Source organism: Aulonocara stuartgranti (genome assembly GCF_965226115.1).
Source record: "Aulonocara stuartgranti genome assembly, chromosome: 22".
In the NCBI taxonomy this organism is placed as follows: Eukaryota; Metazoa; Chordata; class Actinopteri; order Cichliformes; family Cichlidae; genus Aulonocara; species Aulonocara stuartgranti.
The window spans coordinates 20,759,536-20,785,760 of NC_138957.1; the positions used below are offsets into that span (position 1 = coordinate 20,759,536).

The 26,225-nt window shown below is 42.0% G+C and overlaps 2 protein-coding genes across 2 annotated transcripts in view; one reads left to right on the top strand and one right to left on the bottom strand.

The window, feature by feature from the left end:
* Window positions 1–1,857: 1,857 nt before the first annotated feature.
* mylipa (myosin regulatory light chain interacting protein a) lies at window positions 1,858–16,056 on the bottom strand. The gene is made up of 7 exons (XM_082521403.1): window positions 15,826–16,056; window positions 14,483–14,673; window positions 6,489–6,674; window positions 5,466–5,663; window positions 5,195–5,359; window positions 3,983–4,406; window positions 1,858–3,399 (listed from the first exon to the last, which is right to left on the bottom strand). The coding sequence occupies exons 1-7, from the start codon at window positions 15,910–15,912 to the stop codon at window positions 3,205–3,207; spliced, it is 1,446 nt and encodes a 481-aa protein (XP_082377529.1). The 5' UTR covers window positions 15,913–16,056; the 3' UTR covers window positions 1,858–3,204.
* Window positions 16,057–16,146: 90 nt separating this feature from the next.
* dtnbp1b (dystrobrevin binding protein 1b) overlaps window positions 16,147–26,225 on the top strand; it is a 63,501-nt gene continuing 53,422 nt past the window's right edge. Inside the window, exon 1 of the mRNA XM_082521410.1 lies at window positions 16,147–16,293. Coding sequence (XP_082377536.1) covers window positions 16,230–16,293 — 64 coding nt within the window. The 5' untranslated portion in view covers window positions 16,147–16,229. The remainder of the gene's footprint in view (window positions 16,294–26,225) is intronic.

Below are 26,225 nucleotides of genomic sequence, written 5' to 3' on the forward strand. Positions count from 1 at the left end.
ACATATTGAACGTTGAAGAAAAAGGCCACACCTGGTGCCACGCCCAACAGGTAAAAACAGGAAGCTGAGGCTACCAAACCTGGAACAACAGAAGACCGGAAAAACAATGCCTGTTCTTATGTTGATGATGTAATGCTGTATTCTCTCATACCATCACCATCAAAAAGCCACAGCCTGCCTGTGTATTGACCACATCCATGCCGTTTATGACCACATAAAGTGCATGGACCATTTTCTTATGTCTGCTTCCATCTCAATACGGATCTCAAACACGGTAGAGTGCCTTGTTGAATCTATGCCACAAACAATTAAGAAAAAAAGGGGGGGGGGGGGGGTTTCAACAGCAATGTGTACCTAATACAATTGAGTGTTCAGTTTACTGCAATTAAACTGAACTGCTGTTTTTTTTAACTACAAATCTGTAGGTCAGAGTAAAGCATTACTGCTGCAGATGCTACATAACCAGTTTGTGGCAACGTGAGAACACTGAGAATGTGTGCCAAGGGAAAAAAAGAAGCTATTGATCTCAAGCATCCGTGTTTTGAAGCCTCACCCTACATGGAGGTTATTCAAGGCTCAGTGTATACAGTGACAGGTCACTGCTCAGTTTGAGACTAAAGGCTCATTTCTTTTTGGTTAAAGTTTAGTTGTGAGAATAATTTGTGAAGAACTTCTATCCAGGGAGGTGAACGCGCTTTTTGAAATGGTTGAAAGCAGTACTGTTTTTCCACGTCTGGAGAGGATTTTTAATTTTGTCTTTACTCTCAGGTCGCGTTTCATTTGCTGGTACCCGTTTTGCTTTTAAACCGGCATTAAGACAAATTCTGCACGGATCACCGAGTTGGAATCACCGCGCTCCTTCTCCCAGCTGTCATCATGTCCTTGGAGGTATTTAATGGCAATGAAGGAGGGTGTGTGTGGGTAAGAGAGCACTGTTTTTATCGAGAAGGTCAGAGAAAGACAGAGGCGTTAGAGGGAAGAGGAAGGCTAATCAATATCTCCTCTACTTAAACTCTTACTCCCAGACTAATGGCAGTCCAGTGGTAACTGTCATTTCTAATTAGTGTAAAGCCTCTCGGCTTTATTCACCTCTCTCCCTGCCTTAACATGGAAAATGATGGGTTGATCTTTCGCTGTACAATATACACAGCAGGCTCAAGTATTCAGGAACAGTCATGGTCCTGCAGTTCTTCAGTCATGACAGACATTAACTTTGGTTGGATTTAAAGGACATCCACATTGCTTTATTATGCAAAATATAAAATACAGTCAGACAATCTGATGACTATATTTCTCTGAAAGTAGCTCCTGAGTTTTGAGGGTTGGTTACTTCTTAGAGAATCTTCCCAAAAAAAAAAAAAAAAAAAAAAAAAACTTATCACCTTACTTGACCTGGTTTGGGATTAGCACCAAACAAGGAGTGACTGGCTTCTACAGGGGATTCGGCTCACTTTTGGAACAAACTCAAGTGACCACTTGAGGAACTGCACCCGTGGGGTGTCATCACTTTAAGGACGAAAACACCGGGTGAATTTACCAGAAGGCAGAGGATCAAAGTAACAATGAACAAAGCTTTTCATGCAGTTTTCCTTGTGGTTTGTCTTATTATGCACATGGGAACATTTTAGGAAGTATCAGCCTTTAGATGGGAAAACACCGAGCCTGCTGGTTTCTACAGCTTAGTTCCTTGTTCTTAATGTCAGTCAGCACATTACACAACAGGTATACTTAAGCTTGGTCGACAGTCAAGTGTAAAAGCCAGAAACAGTGATGGTTGTGCCACAAATTTACAGACAATTCAGTTTTGTTTTTTTAAAAAAAACCAACTTTATTAATACTTTCTGTTAAAGCACAATATATAAAAAAAAAGGGTTTAATTCCAAGTCGTTTAACAGAGCATAGTGGCATTTGCTTCAGAAAACAGAAACAAATCACTACTTGTACAATGTGAAAAATAAAAGTCCTTCTCCTTCAGTGACTGAGCTTAGCTGGGTCAGCGTAGACAAAAAGATTCATCTTCCTAGCAGAAACTCTGGAAAGCTGGCATTATAATAATAATAATAATAATAATAATAATAATAATAATAATAATAATAATAATAATAATAATAATCACATTGCTGCTACATTAAGGCCAAAGCCCAGGCATATTTGAGGAAACCTTCCTTGGTAAAGTGACAATGGTGTATATGGGTTTTTCCTCATCTTTTTAATATTCTTTGAAATTAAATAAAACTGAAAATGAAAAGCTTGGCAAGCAAGTATTGCACATACCGATGTCCCAGTACCCTAAAATACCGAAACTCACTAGCACATCCGAGAGAGGAAGTTTATAGGTGAGGTTTTCAGAGGAAGCAGCTGCTGTTCAACAAATGCCAATTCTTTTTGGATACAACCGTTCTGTGTCTGTGTCTTTAGTGTTTTTAATTTTATCTCTGTCCAGACGAGAGAAACTCGTGAAGATTGAGCGGTCTATGAAAGAAACCGAGTGGAGTGTCAGTAAGATTCAGTTCTGATCAAAACAAGACGAAGACTGTGGTAGTCTTTCTGCAGTTTGTGCGATGCGTGCCAAACTCAGGAGCAGTATGCTGCAAAACCTCTAAATACCTCCTCATTGGCATTAAAAAACAAAAAATGTACATTAAGAAAAAATAACTGCATTTCAAGCCATTACATAAAAGTTCTAAAATGTCAAAGCTTCAAAAATAATTATTAAAAAAACAAAAACACCCTCAATTAAATACCGTTTTTAGCCAGTCTAGGAGCTACTCACGATGGAGCATTCAACCAAAATACAAGTTCAAAAGCATAATTGTGTATCAGGTCAACTGATGCAATAATTTAATTCACAATAAGAGCCTAATCTTAATAAAAATTATACTGTGGCAGGGCATAATGATATTTAAAAAAATAAAATAGACAATGTTTGGACAGAATGACACACAAAGAGCAAAAAGGAAGGAAAAAAAATACTAATGAACCAGTGACAAACTGAACATCATCAAAAACAAAGAATCAGTGTAGTTTAAGTGCGGAGATCTTTAAATATGCTCAGGAGTTTCTATTTTTGGTCATTTCTGAAGTTCAGTCAGGGACAGAAAAAGGGAAAAAAGCTGATGAAAAAGCAAATGTTCCTTCTTTTGTATGAAATCTGTCTGTTATAACTTCAAAGTGTTCACGGTGGAGTTCTTGGTGGTGCCGTCTTTATGTGTGGTAGAGCTTGTGTTCATACTCTGTGGTGGAGCAGGTGTGAGGAGAGGCCGTGTCTCTGTGGATGGGCGCGGGAATATTGCTGCGGTGCTGGTGGTTGTCCGTCAACGTCAGGTTCAGGAGGCTGGTGCAAGTGGGCAGGTAGACGTGCTGCACGTGCTCCACCTCCGATCGACACACGGGACACAACTGGGGGGAAATAGAGGAAGAAAAGCATTTAAAATACATCTGTTTAAGAGGGGAAACAGGAAAACTGCACCACTTTCACAAACACGTAGGCCTCGTGATTTCAATGTTCAACTTTGATCGTGCTGCAGTGAGGGCAACACAAACTTAACCACAAAACTAAACTGTGATTCTTTCCAAAGAAGTAAACGTTTCCTTTTGCCTTAAAGTTTCGGAGTGATTCACACATCTATTAGTTGGGTCACGTTTCCCCATTTGAATTAATAGAAGAGAGATTTGCCTGGCTGACATAATCCCTTCATAAGGGCACACTCTCACACACCATCTGCTTCCACAAGATGGGCCACATTTAGCTGATTAAGTGTGGGGGACAATCAGGTCAGCAGAGTGTAAAGCAAGGCTTTGGATGTTGTTTAAAAGACCATAAAAAAAAAAAAGAAGATAAGAATCTGGAGCTAAAATAATTTTAAAAGGCTTTTGGTGAAACTGAAAACTCAACGTAGGAGCAGAAACTGTTTGATTTTCAAGCAAAAGTCACTTTTAAGGAGTCATTTGTCAGCACATGTGACTGTGGAGAAATCCTCACCTGAAGCTGATTTGCGCAGGTCTGGCAGCACACCATATGGCCGCAGGGGCAGAATGCAGCATCTATCTCCTCCTCGCAGCAGAGCATGCACAGCAGAGCCTCTCTGAGCTTCTGCAGACGTTCCTGCAGGGCGCGGCTTTGCTGGCAGCTGCCACAGTCCAGCCCCTTGTCCTGCTCGCCGTCCCTGCTTGGGGAGCGTGAAGGGGAGTAGCGATCCCTGCTTTCAGAGCGGGAAATCAGGTCCACCACGCCAGAGTTGTAGAGCGCTCGCCGAGCGTGGTCGTACACTTCCTTGGCGGTACGTCGGATGTCAAAAACGTACTTTTTGCCCAGGTTGATGTTTTCGTTGAGGAAGAGTGAGGCGAGGTGGCCCTTGAAGTCTCTGCTGTACTGCATCATCACTGCATTGGTAACTGTGTCACACCTGAAAATAATAATAATAATAAAAAAAAAGCATTAATACTACTGCCAACGAATTTGAGCTTTGATTTCAGTTTAAGATAATCAATGCAAATTGTGACTTGCAACCATCCTGTTCCATTTACTACTAAAATACATGATTTGTCTGCAGAGTTAAAAAAAAAAAAAAAAAAAAACAACTATCCTGGCAGCTAAAGGACAGGTCTGTCTTTGTATCATTGTGATTGAGAACAATTTCATAGCTCAGCCATCTAAACTGTCCCTGCTCACTGCAAAGAGAGTTTTGGGGACACACACACACACACACACACACACACACTTTTCACTTTCATATTTACTTAAGCAGGTCAGGCAGGGACACTTTATGCTCTCCTAAAGAGAACAAAGTTTTTACAGAGCACATTTTAGGTTATGTTTTACTGCACCTCTCTAATAATTCACTAGTGTTAAGTGAAGGATAGTCCACAATAAACAGACTGGTGAATGACTAACAACAAAGACTGCTGACACACACACACAGAGACACACACACGTGCATAATGATACACACACAGCTGTGCAGCAATGCATAAAAACTTATTTCAATATTTAAACTCATCTGGGCTCATGACATTAGGTGAGCTGCAGACTTTGTCCTGTGATTTCTAACATTTGAGGTGCAATAACTTACAGTTATGGTTTAAAGCTTTGAACCACTTCTCTTAAATGCAGCCACATAGCTGCAGTACATAGGCTTTGTGTACTATATACACGAGTCGCTGATCTGGGATTAAATATGGCTCTAACCCTCACCTGTAGAAAGCATGCGTCTCTGTGATGGCTCGGTACAGGCCGCTGGCTGCCCGGTTACTGATCAGCTTAAACAGAAGCACAACGCTGTCATTCGTGTCCTTGGTAACTGTCAGGTAGACACTTTTCCCCGACTGGGTGGCGATCTGGATGATTGGATAGCTTATCCTAAAATAAGTTAACAGGAAATTGTTAAATGCTGCCGCGTCCTGTATTATCAAACATGCAGTTATATTAGAAACAAGGTTATTACTATAGATGTCAGTCGTTGTACCTGTTGACCAAGCTGAAATCCTCCTTGCAAATAGCGATGCCTTCAGGACCAACTCCTATTGCCATCCTCTGACCGTCTGCGTCGCGAGCCCAGTGCCACTCCACGCCGTAATGCTCCAGAGAGGAGACCAGCTGCAGGGCCTGATACTCCACTGAGCCCTGGCTCAGACCTTCTAGAGTTTTGTGTCTGGAAATGATACTGCAGGGGCAAAAAATGTTTTTAGTCAGTTGCAAAAAAGCACAAGAGTATATGTATTACCATACTGAGAGCTATAAAATATATAGAGAGACCGGGCCATTTGCACAACATGTAGGAAGAGAAGGGGAAGCTGTGTTTACACTTTCCCATCTACACGTGACATTTCGTAACAGAACGCGATCCATGTTCTCATACGTTAAAAACGCAGTAAAACCGTCGTCCTTGTTATATTTAACGAGAAAGTGGGAGGTTCTGTTAGTGAAACCCTGCGAGCACATGCTTTCTGATCTCCTGTCAGCTTCTGTTTGCTTATCAGTCTGTGCATTAGCTCACAGCATACACCAACCATGTGGCTGTGCGTGATGTGTTCTTATCTGAGTCTTTAAGTCTTTCACTTGGAAAAGAAAAAAAAACAAAAACAAAAAAAAAAAAACTGCTGCAATGTAGGGGAAAAGTGCAGTCTAGTTTAAAAGACAGTTCTGTTTATTTCTTAAATTATTTTAATATTGATGACCATTAGCTGCCACATTATGCCACCTTTGGCTCGTTGCCATGCTCCATTATTTACTTTTCATCATGCCTCCTCGGCTGGACTCCTACCCCCCTCAAAAATAGCACGGTGGCTTCAGTGACTTTCCAGTGGTACAGAGTGTCTTAGAAAGCATGTTTGTGGGCTATAAAAACTACAGTTGTCTCATAAACTAAGAAAACTTCACTAGAGGTAATGTTAGGCTGCAGCATAATTTATAACTTAGTACATCTTTCATGTGCAAATGTCGCATATTCACAAAGACATTTTATTTTCATGTTTGGCAAGTGCTGTACCTGTCGATGGTGGCGGGGCTGGGCTCTTCTCCACACAGCTCTGAATACCAGTACTGGGCTGTGTTTTGGTTGTAGTCGCCAAACTCCGCCTGTGCCAGGAGTGCACTCAGCTCCTCGGCTTGTTCCGAGCCCATACGCAGGTGACCGTTATGGAGGTCCTCCTTCACGTGCGTAAAGAAAATGTGTCTACATGGCAGAAAAAGAGGAGAAATAAGAATTTTTCACACTAAACTCAGCACTAGTGGAGATTTTATTTTGTTTATTTAAAAAAAAAACTTTACCTAAATAACCATTGGCTTAAAAAAAATAAACAGGGATTCATTTATTACTTTTGACATAGTCATGCAGAACCAACTTCCATGTGTTATACTCAAGTCACCCAGACATGTCAGAGCAGGTGGTCATTGCAAAAAATCCCATCACAGACTGCAACTGTGTGTGCAGCAGAAGGAAAAACCACTTGGCTCGTACTCAGCGGTTACAACCACTCTCTCCGTTTCTACAACTTCCTCAAAAACATACACCACTAACTTCCTTTAAGTGTAATTTCACTGGAAACCCTAAAAGTAGAAGTTGAGAAACAAAGTTAAAGATGCAAACAACAGCTCTCTAATGTCATGCGCATTTAGACTTTGCAGCTCGATGGGAAACTGAACATGCACTGCTTGGGGCTCGATTACGTGACTGCCGGCCAGGCTCTGTGTGTAATCCATGTCCATCTCTTGGGCTTCTTGCCAAAAATGTGATATAGCCATTTAAACCCTAATTACGTCGTTACTCATGCTTGTGCCTAAACCAAACCATTTCTGCTCCGAAATGTGGAAGTTTTACAGTGGGCAAGAACTGTTATTGTTTTGAGTTAATGTTTTAACAGGGAACACACAGTTCTGGCGTGGTCAAGGAAAATATCTCCATACTCCAAAAACACAAGTCTTGACATGTCTTGCTATTGTTTTGACCAAAAGATGTAAGGACTTTTCTTCCTTCTAGCAGCAGGAGACAATACGTCAACAGGAACACCCTAAGTGACTCAGTTCTTACATCATGAAAACACTGAACGCAAGTAACCCAAACGATCCTTCCTCGATTCGACCTATAACAAAGTAACTGTCTATAAACCTGCTCTGCAGCTTCCACCGGACAAACATCCTGATTGTCATCTTTAGTCCTCCAGTGCTCTACAAATAAAACTTAAAATGCACTTTTCTCTCTTCTCAGCATTTTTTTGGGAGCTCCATATTCCTGATGTAGACTTAAAGCATATTGTGCCTCAAATTGCTCGCTATTTCGACTAAAGCAAAACCTCCCTTGGGCCAAAGTTCCCTTTGAAGCATGATGCCAAGAGAGACATTTTCATTTGTGCAAATCAGGTCATACCGTGACTTCGGGATATTTGAGAAGCTTTACAAGGACATTTATGAGTCGAGTGGAGAAGAAGCACTCACCACACTCTTCATTATGTGTGTACAAAGCCTTTGTTTTGATTATGTGGAAAACGCATCTACCGGTACTTGAGAACCCCTATGGGAACTACAGAAGACATGGATGTGGCGTTTCCTCTGTCATCTCAGGGGAGCAGGAGGAGCCCACACAGAATATGCACATGCAGTGCATCAGCTTTGCAATGCAAAAAAAACCCAAAAACAAAACAGACACCTCCTCCAACACACATTCGCAGTGTTTCCAGCAGCAAAAAGCAGCTGTGGGGCACACAAACAGTCAAGTCTACACCATCCCAGATAAAGCCAGACTGTAACAACGAAACCCCGCAGCTGACTAGCCTCAGGCATAACAAACACTGCTTTGATATGGTGTTAAACATCCCATTCCCTCAAGCACGCGCACACACAAACACTGCAATCTATTGTGTCAAGCCCAGCAGGCGTCATGTGACGGCGAGCTGCTCGTTAGCTACCTGCCTGACGCAAACAATAGGACCGACTTGACGGAGAGGTTACTACAGGTTGCCGTAAAGGGTTACCATAGGGCAAGCCGCAGAGGTTACTCTAGTTTAAGTGGGGACTGCCAAGATGTACATTGCTGCCATGAACGGCAATTAAAATTTCAAAAGCGCCCTTCAGCACAAGTGCGGACCTGTTGGCTATCGCAGCGCCGATAAGATAAGACAAGACAAAGAGGAGACGTACCCAAAACTTTTACCTCAACATTGCTCGACTTGTGTCAGTGTGCCATGAGATGCACTTTTGGGCCCTTCCCTTTGGCTGCAGGGTAAGACACCAAACTTGTGTTACTCCAGTGTTGTGGGAAGCCAGATATGTGTAAACAGGTGTGCGTGCTTTGCTGAGCTCAGGCTAAAATAACTATTAGGAAGAAAAATCTTGAAGAGGTAACTAGAGATCACTGCTAGTCGTTCCTGTCTGACGAGCCTGAGGTAACAAATATGCACTCCACTGAACACCACAAAAACAACTCGGCACACAACTGCTTCATGTGCACGCGTCCTGCTGTTGTGCTTTTAAACACTGGATTTGAACAGCAACACCACACAGTCACAAATTTAACCTGGTAAAAGCAAGTTTTATCACTTTTGTCCCTGTTAGTTACAAGGCAAGGACTTCCTGACCTATTTGTTGAATAAAGAGCTTTTCAGACAGCTGTGCTAGGATCGGGCAGTCTCAGCACCTGTCAAGATCCTTCCTATTAGACAAGCAAGAGCCCATAAATTCACAATATAACCCAACATGGGAGTTGAGCTTGATTTGCTGATGTGGTCTTGATCCAATTCAGGCAGACTTCCTTAAATTTACTGTGCAGCTTCCTTTTGGAAACACTGAGAAAGGAAGGAAGGATTTGTGACTCAGTATGTCTGGACGCATAAAAAAAAAAAAAAGTGTTAAGTCTTTTACAAATCCTTCAGGGTTACGCGTCTTTTATAACGGCAACAAAAAACAACAGAAATGGACAAATAAACCCCCTCAGGCCCAAGCAAATTGGTTTCCAAGCAGATGATAAAGAATCTAGTCACCGTGACCCCCCTTTGAGTGACCGGAGAGCCATTTATCAGCAGCTAGACAGCTCTGAGTCACAGTGTCAAGGAGCAATGCATGATACTATCCAGATACATTTGCACATGCATCATTACTGAAGAAAGTACTTTTAGAGCTGCAGCCATCATCTCAGCATTTGTTTTGTTCTCTAGGCTGATCCAACTAGCGTGCACACATGCAGACTGAATGCCAGGAAATGTGCACAAAGTCTCGTGGCCTACTTCTACTGTATTACTTTGTATACACCCCATTGCTTTGTCTTTTAATGGAGAAAACCCATAAACAAAGGCTTAAAAGGGTTACTCATTTACAGTCATAACACTCGTCAGCGCCAAGAGAGCACAGGTGAAATGAAATCTCCTGAAAACAGAGCTTGTGGATGTTGTGGAGATCGTTGTGTGAAGGGCTGTGCAAGAGTTTCAATACTTGATTGCCTAACTGGAATAATTCAATTAAAGCAGGCCTGGGCCCTGAGAACGAATATTTCAAAATAGGTCACCGGCCAAAGAGCAGAGCTAAGAGGGATGAAGATATATTTTTCAGCCGATTTATTCTGCTCCGTCTTTGAACCATTTGAAAACACTGAAATATCCCTAAAGGAATTGTCCCCCCCTCCAGCAACTCAGTGAGAACCTTTAATTATTATTTTTTTCTAAATACATTTGCTCTGAAGAAGAAAACAGAACTTTTCAAAGTCAACTAAACTTTCCAGTATGTTCCACCCATCTATAAAAACCATTTCATCTTTTTTTTGTGCCGTGACCAACCACCAAGCTGAATGTCAACCGGTTCATTTCACAGGAGTACAAAACATCCCCGCAAACTGAAACCTAACACCTCCGCCTGCACTTCTTTCAGCCAATCACTACTAGAGTTTCCGACCTCATCGGTTGGACTCTCAACAATGCGGTTTGTAAGTTAGTCAAATAACACCCTGCCAGAAGCAATGTGTCGTGAGGTTACTAGCAGTCAGTGAACTATAGTTACCTCTGCTCATCCTCTCTGAAGCTGTGGGCGGTTTGATCGCATAGTTTGATGCACAGTTGCGCAGCATTAATGCCAAGCGCTAAATAAAACTTGCTTTTGAACTGACAAGTTGGACTGAAAGCCGACACTGTATTAAAACAAAGCCGCTGCTTGTCTGCAACACTTCTTGGGTTTCAAGCAACTGGCTGGTAAAATATTGCCATTACTGCCCAGCATCAAGTTCAGGCACCATAAAAATATAAAAACTGTCATGTTGTGGCTTCAAAAGACCCACGGCAAGGTTACTCAAGTGCACAACAAACAGACGGTAAGAAATTTATACAGAAGCTGGAGGAGAAGAATTACTGATTGTAGAGCTTGCAGATAAAACAACACTCGAAGACCCACAGGCATCATGTGATCTTTGGCTTAATAGTCTGTGTAGCATGTCACAACGACCTGAAAACGATAATCGAGTGTGACCTGCATAAATTGTTTTTGTAGAACATTCACTCTAAGAGGCCATGTATGAACTTTGTCAAACACGGCTCGTTCTTCATAGTCCTTATCTGCAATTGTGCGTTATAGAAACAAAACTGATCTGCTGAGAATACAAAAAAAAAAAAAAAAAAAAAAAAAAAAAAAAAGCAGTCAAATTGAGCTTTTTCCACACACACACACACACACACACACACACACACACACACACACACACACGAGACCGTTTAGGCAAAACTGTTTAGGGTTTGTCTGTGTCTTTTCTACTTGTGTCACCATCCTGAACAACAGTGATTCAAATAAACATTTTATTCAAAAGCCATAATCAATTAAAATAATTCTCCTTTAAATAAAACTCACTTTGAGTTTGATTTGGATTGATGTTAAACAAAGGCTTAAACCAGAGGAGGCACACGGGTTAACAACCAGGACCTCTGATACAGCCTGTGCTAATAGCTGTGCCTTCTGGGGCCATCTAGTTTTTTGTTTTTTTACTGCCTGACCAGAATGCTAAACAGGAGTGCTAATGAAGGGGAAAACATTCACATATTTAAACTATAAATGCCCTTTAGCAAGTAGCGTTTAATGATGCAGATAACAGAGACTGTTGAGGCCCTTCTGTCAGCATCCTTTAACCAATAAAAGCAGCATTATTCCAGTAACAGGTCAGTTGATGCTGGATGTTTTATAGAACTTATGGAACGAAGAACTTTTACGAACAGAAGAAAAATACATAAAAACAAACAAGCTGATAGAGAGATGGAAAGAAGCCACCCCAAGTCAATTTTATACACAATAGCATAAACTGTTCTAGACAAGCTATATTAAACAAGTCTGCAAAAGAAAAGCAAACAGATAAAAAAGTAAATGAGGTTTTAGAAGCATGATCTGGGACACTTTTATCGCAGATGCAAGCTGAATTTAAGCCCCGCAATACAGTCACACTGCATACCCTCTTAAATACTATGAATTCAGGTTTAGAGTCTGAATGTCACGTTTATCTACCAAAGATTAAAATGAATTGGCAGAATGTGCCCAAACAGTCTGCTGCATCTGAGCATTAAGGCTTCTTTTAATGCTCACATGCAGGGTTAACACTTGTGACCTGCTAGGCTTAAAGCAGCAGCAAAGTGCGCAGCAGCTTATATAAAGCAGCTCTGCAGGTTCATCAGGTTATGTAAGGGCTATAAAGGCCCATAAGGGGACAGTGACGGTGGCAAGGCTATCCTCCAAGCTCTGCATGGAATATTTACTAAAGTTCGCACACACTTGCTACTTATTGCTCAACTGAACACAAGAGGGGGAAAAAAATAGATAAAAAAAAAAAAAAAAAGCAGCAGAAGATACTCAGATGGGTACACAAATGCCCTCAAAATAATTATTGGATGTTCTGCTGCAGTGGAAGGTGTAGGGGTGTGACTAATAAAAAAGGTTTTTTTGTTTTGTTTTTTTTAAAAGTGGACTGTAGAAGATGGCTTTGTGTCATGAGGCGTGTCATGACAGCATGTGTGCATTCAGAGCAACTTTCAGGAAGTCTTGTAGCTTAACTAGGTCAAAGGTGACAGAACAAGAAAAGGGAAGCTAGTCTGTCTAAGCACCATTTGCTTAAATTTTGAATTTATTTTCTACAAAGCAAAAAAAACAACAACAAAAAACCAACCAAACAAACAAAAAAACCTCCAAAACCCATCTTTCAGGAAAACGATGCATTAATCATCCATGCATTGTAGCTACACAATAAGCTAAAACTGGTCCTTTTGCCTTTCTTTACAAGTACAAAAAATTAATCAATTGGTGTAGAAGGTCCTTGCATGCCACTCTTTTGTAGACCGTTCACTAGCAAAGATGATGTTAAATGCACACACACGAGATAAAAATCAAGAAAAAAAAAAAGATGCGAGTCTTTCATAGAAATGCCACCACTCTAAATGCACTAAAAGGATTTTCTGAGCCACGTGCGATTGTCCTCAAAATGCTGCTGCTGTAACATCAACAGCTTGGCCTTCTCTCTAAAAACTGATGCCAGTGTTTGCAGGCTCACCCCTCATATTATATCACATCTGAGCAGACGGACGGCATGAAGGCTGAGCCAAAATTAAACACCTAACCTCACAGCGTGGTGAAGTGTGACATGTGCGAGTATTTATTAGCAGCGACCCACCTGACCTTACCTGCAATTTAAAATCTTTATCTCACTTCTTTTCACCGCCCACCCCCCACGTCTTGACCAAACACCAGCCATCTGCTGATAACTCCTGCTAATCTACTGGAGGTCAGCGCACAGGCAGCCAAGTGTCCTCCGTGCCCTTAGCCCCCCTGACTGTCCTTTCACTTTCTTCTTCAAAAGGTTGCCAAATATGGGCTACAGTGGAGTGGAATAGGAAGATGGAGGGAGAAGAGCCAGAAAGAGAGGAAATAGGAGTGGGCACAGTTTAATCGCCCAACTGCAGCACATGAAGAAACAGTAGAAATCCCCTCTTTTTACATTTGATAGAGCACAGTGAAGGGAGAAGGAAGAGAGTCGGAGCAGTAGGTGAACCGGAGAACAACAGGGACAGTTTAGCTTGATAAATAGTTCTAGTGGAATGCTGCAGTTCAAGTGCTTCCTTGATTCATATCCATGGTATCAAACACTCACCACATCGCCCGGGGTGAACATAACATCGACTCCATCAAAACAAGTTTTTGGGACTCGTTTCAAAGGCTGAAAATTCACTTTCCATTTATAACTTTACAGTCTGTGGGCAGGGGACTACCGAGTCAGACAAGCCTGGGATTGTTACTTGTTTTTTTAAACTAGTCTACCAGAGAAGGGCACATGTTAAAACTACATGTCAACTCACTGTAGCAGCAGTTTTGCTTGCCATCGCCTAATGACCAATAAAGCACAGAAAGTGAACAAGAGTTATCCAGAACTTCAGCTGCAACTGTTATTCTAATTGACGGCATATTCTCGCAAGGGTAAGCACCCCTCACACAAGCTTTTCCCCAAACCGCATCTGCAGAAAAAGCAGAAAACGGGAGGGCTTTTGTTCACACGAAAAACAGCCACGGCCAATTGAAACAAAAAGATATTTCGAGTTGAATGGGAGCAGTGACGAGAGGTCCTGGCTGTCACACAGAGGGTCCCTGGGGGTAGGCTCAGAGCAGCACACAGCACCAGAGCTGCTGGATCATATTTCCTGCCTGGCGCTTCACCAAAATGACCTATAGTAACCCCGGAAGGACTGGGGAAGAGGTTACTATAGGGCATTTTCACTTTGTTGGAAACAGTGATCAGATTATGCTCTGGGAACTCGCCAATGGTGGCTTTGTTTTGTTTCCCCAAACACGTGCTCCTCATTAAAGTCATGAAAAAGAAAATTGATGTCATTTCTTCGACCCGTTTTAGAGATGACGACGAACACATTTACACACTCAAAACAATAAGAGAAAGTAGTTCAGAGTTATAGCTGTTCTAAGGCCTATGAGCAAATTTCCTTGCACACGGTGTCTTTACAGCGTGCAAACTTTCAAAAGTACCTCGTCTGCTCCTGCAGAATCAGATGGGGCTCCACGAAGAACTTGACCCGCAGCCTGAGCCGACAGGGTGTCAAATTATCCATCTGCTGGCTGATGCGGTTCCTCAGATTCAGCCACAGGTTTTCTCCTTTGCTGCCTGTGAACTGCAGCCCAAAGTAGTCTACTTCGATTATGCCCAACTTTCTGCAAACCTGAAGAAAGGCAAAACAGGGGGGGGGGGGGGGGGGGTCACAAAAAACAGACGAAGTGAGGCGTGAAGCTTTTCACCACAGGACAGTGACAGATGGTGAAGAGCTCCTTTAAAGAGGCAATCGATAACTTTTCTTGTCATGTGGAAAGTGACGAGAACCAACTGAGTAAAGTACCACTGGACTTTTTTTTTTTTTTTACAAGGAAATTCACCAGTACTGCTGTTACTGCAGATACGCCAACACACAAACCCCCATCAATATTCTGAAGCTCACGAAGTGAACTTGGAGCCCCTCCCGGGGTACAGGGGCTCATCAAGCCCGCAATCCCACGCTCCTCCGGCGGCAGCAGCCATGGGTTTATTACATAACTGCTGCTGAAAGTCTGCACAGGGAGCCAGGAGGCTGAGATAAAACTCGTTCTGTGCATATTAAATAGATTAACATCATAATGAGGAGGGGAAATGGCAATCAAAGGAAATAACAGTTACTACTGTGTCCATGTTGAGTTGGGGGTGGTGGTGGGTAGAGATGTGAAAAGCTAAGTTTCATCTTGGGAGGCGGCAGGATGACCTGGAGTAACCTGCACAAAGCCATCTGCCTCTGACTAAGCGAAGGAGCCTGAAGTGGCAGTCGGCAGCTTCCCAGCAACCTAACAAAACTTTTCTCTACGTGTTTCAGCTCCGTGTCTTTTTGACAGAAGTGACACTTTAGAGGGTTTGTATTATTAAAATAAAAGAATAACGAAAGAAGAAGAAGAAGAAAAGGACACGAAAGAAGAAAGAGTTGACCTTTTTTCTGCACTTGGCGCTCAGAACATTGTTTCCTCAGTCCTAGTTTGCTACAAGCAACAAAGCAGGTGACAGTTTTGTTGTAGCTTAAAGCTGAAGCTCAATGAAGCTGTGGCGAATTAATTAATTCAAGAAATAAAAACAAATAAAATCTTCTAATCGTGCAGAAACTCGGCTCTTCAGTCTTATTCGCCACATATAGTCGACTCATAAATGAGCGCGACACATTAGAGGTGAAGTTGACTGAAACATAAGAAAATATTTTTCGGACGACCCGAGCCGTGCTGGCTCACCGACGGACATACGGCGACGTTATTTTCACATTAAGACACAAAGAAGAATAAAACGTGCAGCCCGTCTTTACCTTGTTGAGGCAATCTTCACCGTTCGCCTTCGCATCAACTTCCACTTCCATCACCACCGAATCCGGACGAGTAACGTGGCAGAGCATTTTGACTGTTTTGTTTCTGAAAATCTTTGGTGTGCCACTCTTTAAAACACTACCAACTCTCGAGCCTTCGCTTAAAAAACCCCCACAACCCCTCTACATCAAGCCGTCATCACTTTCTTAGCCCTTTCACTCCGTTTGGTGTCCGCAGCCACCAGCTGTAGGGTATATCAATGAAACGCCGCGCACAGCACCGCCTATTTGACATCCTGAGCCAATGAGAAGTGGCGTATCATCCGCACGCCGCTCGGGCTCGATCTCGCCTCTCGTGCCTTGAACTGTGAGGAGTCCACTGCGCCCTCACTTGGCTCGCCTGTTGCATGCACCTGAACTCACCTTGTCCTCGTGGCTGTGATGTTTCAGCGAGCTCGCGCGGATCTCGGGGTGAGTTTAATGGCTTGTGTGCCGTCTACCCTTCGTTTCGTGTGAATAATGTATGTGGAAGCAGTCCAGAAATAACTCCCATAACTGGAGCGCATTCAGCTTCGCTGGCTTGCTGTTTTCCATCCAAAGCTTTTTGTGATTTTTTTTTATATACATTAGCAACTTCAACTTTTCCATAACGCTGCTCCGTTTGAGTGTCGGAGAACGTGAAACTGTTTGGTTATAGTGTGTCAAGGTGGGGGAAAAGGTCAAGATAAAACGACTAAGAGAGACTTAATAATTCACCCTGCTCTACCTCATCATTTCTTCACATCTTGCTATTTCATGATATATTATTCAGCATCAGTCTGCAGTGATGCCAGATAAGACACTGCAGAAAGCTGCAGCCACACTTAAACTATGGAGGCATAGTATTCAGCCAAGCTCTGAGTTTTCCTGCCAGCGGACATTTTAGAGTAGATGCAGTGTGCTTCTCTATATTTTTCTACTCCCCAGCCACTGCATTACTGCCTCGCCAAGTCCTAAAAACACTCACTTCATCATCTAGATATTGTATTAAAGCACTTACTTGGAAGGGATGTGAAAATAAGGTTCAGCTTTACATACTGCACATTTAAAGATGTATAATGTGTTCTGTGGCCCTTTTATTTGGATCACTTTTTGAATGCCAAAAAGCACTGACACTTTTCTTCAAATGAAGTAATTTCCTGGCAGCTGTATTTTTGTCTGTGCTAGCTTCCAATTTATCACATTTAAATCTTACCTGAGGATCCAGGTTTCATTTATTTATGCCATGAAAATCCTTGTGAGACGAGTAAAGTGATTTCACCCAAACTTGGGTTCCGGATAGATTTTGCCAATCTGGGTAGCACCATAAATTTTTATCAGGGCTCCATAAACACAAACAGAGTAAACAGGCGAGTTTATCGTATTAAAGGTGGCTACAATTGGTCACGTCATGTTTATCTTTTAAAAAACTGATTGACGTGGAATCTGTAGAATGTGATGTTCATGTCATATTGAATTCACTTAAATTTAGTTGTATTCATATTTCAGTTTACTAAACAACAGTTGCCTTCAGGTGCTTTAGAGTGTACGGAAAGACGCTACAAAATTAGAAAGAAAACCCCAACAACCACGCAGCACTCTATGAGCAAGCACTCTGTGACAGTGGGAAGGAAAAACTCCCTTTTAACAAGGAGAAACCTCAGGCAGAGCCAGGGTCAGCGAATGGCAACCATCTGTTGCGACAGGGGGTAAGGAGAGGATGATGGGACAAAAGACACACTATGGAAGCGGGTCACAGATTAATAGCAACTAATGGCGATCGTGGCTCAATTACAAGGCCTTGTAATCGGAAGGTTACCGGTTCGAGCCCCGGCTTGGACAGTCTCGGTAGTTGTGTCCTTGGGCAAGACACTTCACCCGTTGCCCGGTGGCGCCAGTGTCCGGCAGCCTCGCCTCTGTCAGTGCGCCCCAGGGTGGCTGTGGCTACAATGTAGCTTGCCATCACCAGTGTGTGAATGGGTGGATGACTGGTTGTGTAAAGCGCTTTGGGGTCCTTAGGGACTAGTAAAGCGCTATATAAATACAGGCCATTTACCATTTAATGATTAAATGCACAGAGGTGTGTAAACACATAGAGTGAAAAGAGGTGAGTGAAGAAGAAACACTCAGTGCATCATGGAAAGACCCCTTTAACCTAGACTTTTCGCAGTATAACTTATAGAGAGGATTCATGGGTCACCTGATTCAGCCCTGACTATAAACTTTATCAAAAAATAAAGTTTTTTAAAAGTTTAATCTTAAAAATAGAGGGTGTGTTTCTTTCCGAAATCCAAACTGGGAGATGGTTCCACAGAAAAGGGGCCTGAACGCTGAACTCTGGGTCCCATTCTACTTTTAAATACCCTAGGAAACACAAGTAATCCAGCAGTCTGATAACAAAGTGCTCTGTTAGGATAGGTACTAAGAGGTCTTTAAGATATGACATGGCCTGATTATTCAAGATTTTGGGAGAAAGATATTAAATTGAATTTTAAATATAACAGGGATTTATCAGAAGAAGCCAATATGGAAGAAATATATGCTGTTTTTCCTAATCCCTGTCAGTACTCTAGCTGCCGGATTGTGGATCAACTGAAGGCTTTTCAGGAAGCTTTTAGAACGATCCAATAATAATGAATCACAGTAGTCCAGACTAGAACTACTAGGTTTTTATTGTTGATCACATCAGATAAAACCAGTATGAGAAATGTTATTATTCTCATTTCAGTCATTATCAATTTCTCTTCCCTTCAACGACACATCGCTGCCTATATTCAAACGTCGACTCAACAGATTTTATCTGATGTAACATGTATGTGTGTCTTTCTGTGTGTGAGAATGTCAGCCAGCTTGGAGTAGGCAATGTCCTTTTGCCCCGAGGTGATGCAAGAAAGTGTGCAGTGAATGAGCAGAGAGACGTGACGTCTGAGCAGCCACCAGGACCATAAATGGAAAAGCAAGCATATAGCCAGTGACCTAACATTCGCTGTTAGTCTGGGACTCACTGAGCAGACTGCCCTCATAAGACCACAAACACACACGTACAAACACGTACTCTACTACTACAACACAAAGAGCTCCAACAGGAGCACAGCTGCTGTTGCTGTTATTGGTTTAAGCTTTCAAAAATTCTCTCTTTGTCCTACAGCACCCCAAAATAAAGTAAACACATGCACACACAATTGGACAAATGAACCAATATTTATGGCAAACACAAAAACATCTGGAGCAACTCATAGTGATTTTAATGATTCTTTTATTTTTCACTTTAATTAATTGGGTAAATAAAACATAAAATACTTAATGTATATTTTGGTAGCCTGTGACAAAAATAGACAAACTATTTTTGATGCATATCATCGCAACTGTAGCACAAAGAATAAAGCATAGAAAGGAAAATCGTTCTCACGACTACCATGTTGCACATCTAGGTCAATTTCAAGGGTAGGGCATCTATTTTTTTTTCTTGTACCATCTGCGCTCTTGCACAAACACAGACCATTTGTAGACTCCTGGTTCGAGGCTAGGTATGACATCATGCAATGTGACATCACTTCCCTTTGAGGCAAGTCACATCTCACTCGACTGAAGCATGAACACAGAGCCACGCAGGGGATTTGTGCAAGAGTGTGTGTATGTGTGCATGTGGGCACATGACATCACAACGTCATCACTGCCCAGCTCCACTGGCATAGCTGTGCCTGTTGAAGCAGATATTATGTCAGAATGTGCCATGCTAGCAGAGCTGCTGCGGCTGCTGTTGTTGTGATAGCTATTACTACTTCGCTTCTTTTTCTGTCAATCTGTCGCTGTTAAGCCAAAGGAAGAGTAGTACTGGGCAGCTGGAGGAGAGGAATTGTTTACCAAAGTATGAGGAGAGGCCAGAGGGCCAGCAGCTCCTCTGAGTCTGAAGAGAATCATCGGCCATGGTCGAAAAAGTCAAAGGATCGGTCGTCACCGTGTGGACGCTCGTCAGAGGGAGATTCATCGTCGGAGTCTGATGTGGAGGCAGAAAGAGCAATGAAGAGGAGCCAGAGGTTCAGCAGTTCTTTCAGCTTTGGGGAGGATCAGGAGGCAGCGTCAAAAAACAAAGGTGAAGAAGCAGAACCGTCACCAAAGAACTCTAACAGAGTTTCCGTCAGAGAGGTGGTGGAGTCGGATTCTGAAGGAGAACATGCAGAAATGGAGGAAAGAAACAGTTTTTGTGACACCGATCAGCCAAGGTCAGGTTTATTCAGGCCTCAAGAATTATGGCTGGCGGTGACAAAATGTCTCTCCCTCCGGTGGCCCCCTTGTCTCTCCATCAGCAGACAAAGTAATAAGAAATTAGCCTACCAAGTGGATCTTGACCAATTGGAGGACACGCAGTCATCTGTCACCTCAGAATCAACCAATGAGAGTTCTTCTAGTACATCTACCTCAGATGGCAGAGATGTGTCTTCGGTGAAGCAAAAGGAAGACGACGTCAGAAGCAGAGGGGTTAAAAGTGGCCCGCCCACTCGTCGAGGGGTGTCTCGGTCCTCTCCCAGATTACCAAGAAGCAGACAAGCTGCAGACTCTGTGCTGGCTTCGATGATGTTGGAGAAAGAAATGTTCCTGAGGATTGAGCTTGTTGATTCAGGAGAAGAGAGGGATGATTTACGCTACCGGGCAGAATGGAAGTTATCAGAGAGAACTAAGGAACTGGCAGAGGGAGTATGGCTCTCTCGAAGCCTAACAGCTAATAGATTGACCTCCTAAATCAGAGGTTTGGTTGTCTTTGATGTGGTGGACTTCATACCATGCACCATGTAGGTTAATTATATTCAAATCTTAGTTAGTCTGACTGCTGATTAGAAATGGCCCAGATTTCGGTGAATAATCAGTGAGATTGTTTTTGCATGAAGACTGTGTAAACCACCGCCTGCTGATATAGACTGTGCTGATTCAAATGCAGTCACTGTGGCTAACTAATTAGAAATGCTATTTTCAGAAACGCAGCACTGCACAGTTAGTGTCAGTGTTTATTTTTTTGCCTTTCTGGGTGTCTGAGAAAATATTATACACATGGCTGGTTCCATGTGTGGGAGGAAAGGGAGATTTAATCCAATATATCATGTGTTTATGAATAAAAGCCTTTTTTGCAACCTGGAGTTTGTTTTTATGAGTAGTGAGAGAATAGTAAAACCACAGACGGTCATACCATGCTGAAATTTGAAAATAAATGCATAGAATAAATGAAAAGTTTAGATGAAAAAAGTGAAATTATTGTGCAAAACTACTACAATGTAAACCCAAAACCAATTCTAATGGACATTCTGTGCCTGCAGGTTATAGTAATCCCACTTAGATTTGTTGTGATTTGTACTGTATTGTACTACCAGTTACAAAGATCACATTAGGGAGGAATACTGGGTGAATCCAAGCAAGGAGTCAAGCATATCATTTTGTGTCCGCTCACTGACCTCTTTATTAGAGGCACTTTGCTAGTGCTGGGTTGGACACCCCTTTGCCTTTACAGCTGCCTTAACTCTTCATGGCACAACAAGGTGCTGGAAACATTCCTCAGAGATTTTGGTTCATATCAACATGACAGAATCACACAGTTGCTGCAGACTCTTTGGCTGGATACGTGTATATGATGTGGTTGTTTGAGTTACAGTTGTTTTCCTTTCAGATCAAATCAATCAGGCTATTCTCTTCCAACCTCTGACATGTTCATCACTGCTGATTCCCATTTTCTGGCTCTATGGGAAAATCCTTGTAGATCAGCAGTTTCTGAAATACTCAGACAAGCCCGGTCACCGTTCGTCCCCATTCTCATGCTCTGTTTGAACTTCACGAGGTCATCTTGATGGTGTCTAGATGGCTAAATGCACTGAGTCACTGCCGTGTGATTGGGTCATTTGATATCTGAGTTCACAAGCAGTATGACAGGTGTACCTCACATGTTGACCAGTGAGTGTATTCTTAGTATCTTGTACCAGGGACTTGAAACACTATGACTTGTGATGTGGGTGTGTTACATACACTACCAGTCAACATTTTGGATACACCTTATCATTTAATGGTTTGTCTCTATATTTTTAATACTTTCTACATTGTAGATACAAACTGCAGGCATCAAACATATGAATTATGTAGCAAAGAAAAAAAAAAAAGATAAATAACTCTAAATTTGTCCTATATTTTAGATTCCTGAAAGTAGCCACCCTTTGCTTTGTTGACAACACTGCAAACCCTTGGTCTTCTCTCAATGGGCTTCACAATGCCGTCCCCTAAAATGGTTTTCGCTTCACAGGTGTGCCTTGTCAGGGTTCATTTGTGGAATTTCTTGTTGGGACCATCAGTTGTGTTGTGCAGAAGTCAGGGCTGTCAGCTGTGGACCAACCTATTTGACAAATGCAAGAATTCATACTCAGTTCATCATTACTTTAAGAACTGAAGGTCAGTCAGTCTGAAAAATTGCTGAAACTTTGAATGTGTCCCTAAGTGCAGTCGCAAAAACAATCAAGCACTACTATGAAACTGGTTACCGCCCCAGGAAATTAAGACCAAGCGTCACCTCTGCTGCTGAGGGTAAATTCATCCTAGTCACCAGCTGCAGATATTAACAGCACCTCAGATTAGAGCCCAGATAAATGACACACAGAGCTCCAGTAGCAGACACATCTCTACATCAACTGTTCAGAGGAGACTGTGCGAATCAGACCTTTATGGTCAAATAGCTGCTAAGAAACCACTACTGAGGAAAAGCAGCAAGCAGAAGAGATTTGTTTGGTCCAAGAAACCTAAGTAATGGGCATTAGACCAGTGGAAATCTGTGCTTTGGTCTGAAGAGTCCAGTCAAGATGGTTTGGGATGAGATGGACTGCAGAGTGAAGGCAAGGGCCAACAAGTGCTCAGCATCTCTGGGAACTCCTGTCGGACTGACTGTTGGAAAACCATTTCAGGTGACGACCTCATGAAGCTCATCGAGAGAATGCCAAGAGTGTGCAAAGCAGTCATCAAAGCAAAGGGTGGCTATTTTAAAGAAGCTAAAACATAAATGTTTTGAGTTATTTCACACTTTTTGACTACTACATAGTTCCTTAATTATTCTTTCATAGTTCTTGATGCCTTCTGTGAGACTCTTGAATGTAAGTAGTCATGAAAATAAAGAAAAACCATTAAATGAGAAGGTTGTTCCACACTTTTGACTGGTAGTATATGTTCTACTTAGTGTGTGACTTTTCTTTGCTGCTCAGAGCCACATGTGTGTGGTGTACAGATGTCGAAAGATGCATTTATGTAGGCGTTAGCCAGACTTAGATATATGCAAATTGCTGAAATGTTTTAGCACAGTGTGCAATTATGTTAAACACAAAGGAAAAAAATGAAGCCAAACAAGTGACAGCCCATCATGACTGCTCATTAGGCAAATGATACATGTACTGCTGAAAATGGCACAGTTTAATAACACAGTAAAACCAAATTGAGGATTTATAAGTAGCTATACCCTATTTGTGTGTGTGTGTGAGTGTGTTTTTCGTAGTTTTGTTTTCCCACAGTCAGTGTTTCTAAGTAATTAGCTGTACAGAGTGCCTCTTTTCCAGTGCATTATTAAATTTAAGTGCTTTTTGCCACTGTGGAGAAAGCCATTTGTATTTTTAAACATTTAGCAAGAAAACATGATCCATACTCTGGATTCCCTTCAAATCCAACAAGTTGAAATAATCACATCAGTTGTTATATTCATATGACGTCATTCACAGTCAAACAATATGTCTGGATGGTTTCTTTTTACAATAAAGTAAATGACACTAAAGAATGAAACAAGTACAAGTAATGCTCAAACACTTCAAATCAGTGATATTACCTTTTAAGACGTGGTTGGTTTACAGTTAGACATATCTGTCAGTAAGCAGACCGTGCTGTTTTCTTATGCCATAATTCACCAGCTATTGCTCGGCAGGACACTTTATCTCTTTGGCTGGCTATTCCAGGAACAATCAGCCACCTGACATCTCCTGGCAGGAGGTGTTCGAGGTTGTAATGACAGAGTGCGACTGAAAAAGAGAAGATTTTCTCATCTTCTGTTGAGAAGAGATGAAATGCAGAACACAGAGTGCCCCGGTCCATTTTCTGACGACGGTGTACAAGTGTGTTTGTAAACTGTGCTTGAAGGAACAGTCCCCAGAGATAGTTGCATAACATGGTGATAGACTGCAAATCCTAGCAGAGGACACATGTTCCAGTGGCCAAAGGACAAATGTGACTTCATGGAATTTTGAGGTCCTAGGAGGCCAGCCAGACAGCAATTGCTTCATCTCCTGAGCCTTTTAGTTATATTCTATTAGATTTAAAGCATTTTAGAGAACCCATTATACCATACTCTCAAATGTGATCCCGCTGCTGCTTTGCCAGACTAAGACTGTTGTAGATCATTAGATTAGCAAAATCTTAACTGGAAAAAGCACATCAATGTGAAAACTAAACTTTCTTCCAAACTTTGAATACTTGTCTGGGACTCTTGGTGAAATTCCAACTTCTGTAGAACTGTAAAGTGAATAAAGATGACTTACGCCCCCAGAGGCAACCCCCACCCAAGAGTACTTTAGGAGACTTGGTTGTGACTCAGCAGCCGGCGCTGTCACCTCACAGCATGAGGCCGCAAGTTGAATTTCCTGCCTCTTAACATCTTGGTATTGCTTTTAAGGTCTGCTCTGGTTTCCAACCAGCCATGCAAGTCAGATGGAGTGAAGGCATGATGGTGGCAGTTATTATCGCTCAGCAGAAATAAAATAGGAGTAAGACTGCTAGTGGTAATGTCAAGAGTTACTGTTTTTGTTAACAGATGTGCAAAGTTGCCATACCCCCGTCAAATGGTCATTATTAGGTTCATTTCTACATCTCAATTTTTTTCACACTGTGCAGAAAACATGGAAGAGAGGGAGGAATAGAAAAGTTAACTCGTGCATCTCGAGAGAATATAGATTGTTTTGAATCACAGGAAAAGAGTATGTTCGTGCATATATAAGTCTTCTCTTGCGTACTATATATGCCTGCTGTCCCATGAGTGGGTGTATTCTGCAGGTTAATTTGTATAGATTCTGTCAGGTACAGAGTCGGCAGATAATTCCCCATTTGCACCTTTGTATAAATTTTTAACTGAGGTAAAGCGAGGTTAATTCTCTTCATTCTGGCACACTGAGCTGCCTCTTATGTATTATAGATGTATCTTATTATTTGCGCACGTACGCATACATGAGTTGTACAAAGGATCTGTCAGTCAGACTCAAAAGTGTGCTTGCTTCTTCATGGATTTTCCATTTCAGTATTTATACTAGTAAAATACTAACTAACAGATGTCATGAAAACTCTGTTTTCAGCTAATATTGTTTCTGAACTGGAGATCAGAGAACGTATGACGAGATTTTATCACAAATCCTCAAGTGAGGCCAGAGAGGAAACAAAAACAACAGATATGCGACAAATTTTTTTCCACAACAGTTTTCATTTGCCACAAAGTCCACAAGCTCGTTATGTTTTATGTCATTTTCTAACTATATTATTGAGAACAGTAAGCAACGAGCAGCTCATGCTGTTCAAGGTCTTTGCTGGGCCAACATCTAATGTGAAACCTCTTATGAGCAATACAATACAAAACAGTTGGGCACTGGTGTAATGTAAAAGATTACATGAAATTAAAATTGCAACTTTTCCGACTGACCTGTTTATAATCTGTATTGTTAATTCCAGACAGCCAGACCTTATTCATGCATTTAAAAACATGCCCTAGCTTACTGACGTGCAGTAATGCCAAAAGTGTCATAGAGGGGCATGAAAAACTTGGTGAAATGAGCACGTGTTTTGGGATGATGAATTGATGTTGTGTGTGTTTACATTTGTGGTCTGTCTGTGGAGGACAAAGGAGAGTGATGGATGATTCCAGCAGGACATTTGTGGTGGTGGCAGAGATGAGTCAGCCATGGACACAAGCACACATGCACATACACACACCTGCATGCTTTCACCAACAGGCTTTGCAGATGGCCTGAAGTACTCTGGTGACATCCTTGGCTGTTGCTGTTTGGGATTCTTATGCGAAGTGTTTGTCCTTGTGGGTTCATAGTCTGCTGCGTGCTGAGGCGTGTGTGTGCGTGTGTGTGTATTTGCCATTTTGCTGCAGCATCAGGCTGGTTGATTATGTGATAGATCACTATCAAGTCAAGAGACTCCTCAGTAATGCCTCCTGCTGTCACCGGCACACATACATATTCTCTCCTACGACACTATTCTAGCAGAGGAGACTGCACACAGGCACTGTTGGTGGTGAAGTGGGTATTCTGCTGCTTTTCACATAGCTGAGCGGTTAATTTTAGCCGGCTGCAGTAATCACCAGAACTTTAACCCTCAAGTTGTCA

Coding starts and splice junctions, on each gene's coding strand:
- mylipa (XM_082521403.1), bottom strand. CDS start 15,912: ATGCTCTGCCACGTTACTCGTCCGGATTCGGTGGTGATGGAAGTGGAA. Junction 4,407..5,194: donor GAGACGCATGCTTTCTACAG/GTGAGGGTTAGA, acceptor TATTATTTTCAG/GTGTGACACAGTTACCAATG. Junction 3,400..3,982: donor CCTGCGCAAATCAGCTTCAG/GTGAGGATTTCT, acceptor ATTTCCCCCCAG/TTGTGTCCCGTGTGTCGATC.